The 3,846-nt window shown below is 42.7% G+C and overlaps 1 protein-coding gene across 1 annotated transcript; it reads right to left on the reverse strand.

The window, feature by feature from the left end:
* Window positions 1-210: 210 nt before the first annotated feature.
* On the reverse strand, window positions 211-3,176 carry LOC120172168 (crinkler effector protein 8-like). Its single transcript, XM_039179699.1, has 4 exons — window positions 2,297-3,176; window positions 1,897-2,220; window positions 1,765-1,812; window positions 211-1,634 (listed from the first exon to the last, which is right to left on the reverse strand). Exons 1-4 carry the CDS (start codon window positions 3,174-3,176, stop codon window positions 211-213), a joined length of 2,676 nt encoding a protein of 891 aa, XP_039035630.1.
* Between the last annotated feature and the right edge of the window lie 670 nt (window positions 3,177-3,846).

Below are 3,846 nucleotides of genomic sequence, written 5' to 3' on the forward strand. Positions count from 1 at the left end.
GCCATTCCTTTCCCAAAATATCAGACCCCTCAGCATATGAAGAAGACCCACCACCCTCGAAAAGCACGACCCTTTAAGGTATCAAAACTGCCCCCACACAACTGTTCCACTGGAAAAAGAAAAGCTCATACACTAATATACTAGGGGACTAAAGCCAAACAGAAAGTGAAATAATATAATATAAATTGATGATCTGTTCATGGTGTCGTTTCAATAGGGTGCTGCATCGGATGAAGCTGACTGCACCTGCAGTAAGTGGTGGTAGCAATCGGCGGCAGTCGGCCTCTGCTCAGGGTTCTGATCCAAGCACCTACTTTCCAACTCCCTCAGCATTTTCGGCACGTCTGTGAGTCCACACGTCTTGACCAAGTACCCTACGCCCCATACGTCCACTTTCACCCCATGTAACCCCCTCCCCATCTCCGGAGCGTGTCTATCACGCGCATCCCCACTCGCCACCAGGTGTGGGTACATCTGCGGTGCACCAACGGCCTCATCGAAGCCGCAAAGGAACCATTCGTTTTCAACGTCGGTTCTCCGCATCACTTTGTCCCATCCCAAGTCCCTGTGCATGAAGCACAAGTCATTTAGAGCAACCAATGCTTTTGTCACGTACTTGAGAGCTTCGACGAGCTGCTCACAGTTGACGGGCTTGAATCTGCAACCTCTAGGCTTAAACACCAGTACAAGATCTTTCTCACATGCCCGACAAATGAATTCAGCGTGTGGGATTCGATGATCCAATATGTCGTATATTTCCTTCACTGCTGCCCATTTCTTCTTGTTGGAGAATGATCTTGTCACCGTATATGGCGTCATTTCCATTACACTTCCATTCCCCAAATCAAACCTTTCGAAATCGCTGAATGAAAATTGCTTGTACGAGCCAATGGCACTGACGCATCGATCAGCCAACAAAGGCAATAGGCTCGCTATTCTAAAGCAAGGCACTAGGGATTTAAGTCTCTCCGAGGGAGACGATAGATCTACGGAACATAAATCTGTCCTGGTAAGCCCATCGCAAGATCGGCTTAACGCACAGAAAGTTACCATGTAGCCAACAGCATAATAGCCTAATACGTACGGCAGATCCGTGTAAGTCCATAGCAACTTCTCCACCAAAGAAGATGATGGGTGAAGATTCCCTTCCCTCACTTGATCAGTCTCCTCTCCCCTCCACAGGCAAAAATTTCTAACGAAACCTGTCAAGTTCGGCCATTGATCCTGCAATGGCTCGTTTAACGAAGATGGTTTTCGGATAATAACCATTTCAACCGAACAAAATTTGGAAACAACCCTATTGATGCAATCGTCCCAAAGGGCAATAAAAGAGTCTCTCCCAGTGGCAGTAGCAGCACTTAGACTAGGGTTGGTGCGGATAACTGAGCTCAACACGTCATATACGATTGCTCTACAATCTAACTGTTCATTGGAAGTAGTAAACAATACTTCTTTACCGGATGGCAAATCTTTGTACACATCTTTCCTTAGAGGAAAACGATATTCCTCGGGCGGCGGCTCTTGTAAATGCCATGAAAGCTCAAACAAGCTCGGCAGTGTCGTTGGAGGAACTTGAAGACACCCGATGTAGTAGTCTGTTGGGTCTTGGAACTCCAATGGTGGCACAGCTGCAGCTAAAAGCCAAACAATAATCTTATCAACGCGTGCACTTTCTCCGAGGTTTTATAGCCATCAGTGAATCAAAACATTCATTAGATTCTATGTATTTACAATGTTCAAGTCATAGCTTTTAATTGGACTTACATCTGATAGGGTGTTCTGCAAATGGAAGCTGTGTTTTTTCAGTGAAACCTGGTTTTCATTAGAGAGATGACTTTTTAGATGGATATTCCTGAACAGTTTTCAGAATTTAGTAAAACCATTAAACAAACATGCCTGTTGCAGATGACTTTCTCCTGCCAAACACTTTCACTTGTTGTCCATTGACGAATCTATCTACAGAGAAACCTTTTAGATGGCCATCTTCGAAGGCTTCCATTGTGCAGGCAACCATGAAATCATCAAAGAACGTGAGTTCATCTGCGTTTAAAAAGCTTGAACCTTGAAGTTTCACTCTTCCTCTATGATGCTCGCCTTCTTCCGCCCATAAGCTTACTGATTCCTCCCATGTCATTCTTATCTTCCCTATCCTACGTAGCTCCTTGGAAGAAGGAAAACCAAAACCAACGTTGCCAGTCGTTACCAGTGGTTTTGTCCTCACTAAATGAAACAAACCATAAAAACATCAGCTTTATGGCTTTAGCTATATTCAAAAGGGAAAATATGATTTGCTTACCTGAAATAGGAAGTTCATCTACTTTGAATGGAGGTGGAGGAGGAATAGAAAGAAGCGAACGACCATCATCACTTGAAGTTCCTCTGCTTTGAGAAGCTCTTATTCGAGTCCCAATGAACTGAGACAGCTCCTCGAAGACGTCCTCATCAAAGGAAGCTGGTAATCTATGTAGTTTCCTCTCATATGGAGAAAGTCTAAAGTAACTCTTGCCAACTTGTTCCCTCTCGTTTCCTCTCTCCCATTCATACACTTTTCTAAACTCCCCCAACATGTTATCCCACTTGGTACCTGCAGTTTTAGCATCCCGATTGATCCCATGTTTGTTTAGAAACTCGGCTACTTCCCTATCCTTATCAGCCCTAGTTTTGCCTCTTGTTGATTGAACTGCAATATCGCTTCTTGAAGATGAGCCAGACGTTTCAGACCCTCCTTGATATTGAGTCCTCCAAGCCCTTGCTAGCCACAACATCTCGTTCGGTTTCCAAATGGGGCTCACATATTTCCCTTTCCTGAATTGCTGATGAGATTGCTGTTCTCCTTCACATTTGCTGGTTCCTCGAGGGGAGTGGGGCGGAGACGAGGCTGCGTCCGACGATGAAGCCTGTGTTTGAGGGTGTATGGTTGGGGAAGGGCTTGATTCGCTTGTGATTATACCCCCTTGGGGTTGTAGTTTCCATTGCCCACTGTTGTATCGAGATCTCTTGGGAATAACCGACTCAAATTGTTGTTCAAAGGGAGAAGACGTTGCACCAGATGGGACATAAAAAGGCACAGAGATGAAAGGAGATTGTTCCTGCAGGTACTTTTTCCTTGATTCCAATGATTCTTCAAGCTTCTCTTTCGGAGAAGACGAGAGCTGCTTCTTGGTTTCGCCACCCATCACAAATATCCAGAGAGAAGAAAACAACCTTAGACAAGAACCAGACCAGGAAGCGCCACATCCATTACTGTTGAACTAGCTCGGTTACAGGTCTTTTCTTGGTTGTTCTATTAACTAACGAAAGCTCCACAAAGGGGGTATTTTTCTTGGTTCTATTGGAGCTTTTTCGATGGCCAAACGTATCTCCAAAAGCAAAAAGTTAAATCATAGCTCCATAGGAAAAAGAAAAGCAAAACATCTAGGCATGGAAAGAAGAAGTATCAGAAAAGTCGACATTGTGGAACTGCCATGAATAAGACCCTTCAGTTAATCGGATTGTAGGAAAACGGATTAATATACGATATTATCGGATATATTAAAAGATATTTGATAAATTTGATTTAGCGTTATCAGAAATATCGAGTAATAATAATGTAATAGGTTGAAATCATGAAGAAATATTAAAAAAATTGGCAACTGACAAACTTAGCTTGTCGGTTTGTGTCGATATTTTATAAAAATATATTGATCCATAACAATATAACATGTAAGAAAATAATAAAACCGGTTTATAAATGACAAAACAGGTAAAACGTTACCAGATATATTGAAAGTGTCGATACTTTATAAAAATATATTGATCCATAACAATATAACACGTAAAAAAAATGACAAAATCGGTCTATAAATG

Source organism: Hibiscus syriacus, unplaced genomic scaffold, assembly GCF_006381635.1.
Source record: "Hibiscus syriacus cultivar Baekdansim isolate YM2019G1 unplaced genomic scaffold, ASM638163v2 tig00111843_pilon, whole genome shotgun sequence".
Lineage (NCBI taxonomy): Eukaryota > Viridiplantae > Streptophyta > Magnoliopsida > Malvales > Malvaceae > Hibiscus > Hibiscus syriacus.

Excerpts from the sequence above, each read along its gene's own strand:
- LOC120172168 (XM_039179699.1), bottom strand. The coding sequence starts at position 3,176 with ATGGGTGGCGAAACCAAGAAGCAGCTCTCGTCTTCTCCGAAAGAGAAG. Across the intron at positions 2,221-2,296 it reads AGATGAACTTCCTATTTCAG|TGAGGACAAAACCACTGGTA; the intron begins GTAAGCAAATCA and ends TGTTTCATTTAG. Across the intron at positions 1,813-1,896 it reads GAGAAAGTCATCTGCAACAG|GTTTCACTGAAAAAACACAG; the intron begins GCATGTTTGTTT and ends AATGAAAACCAG.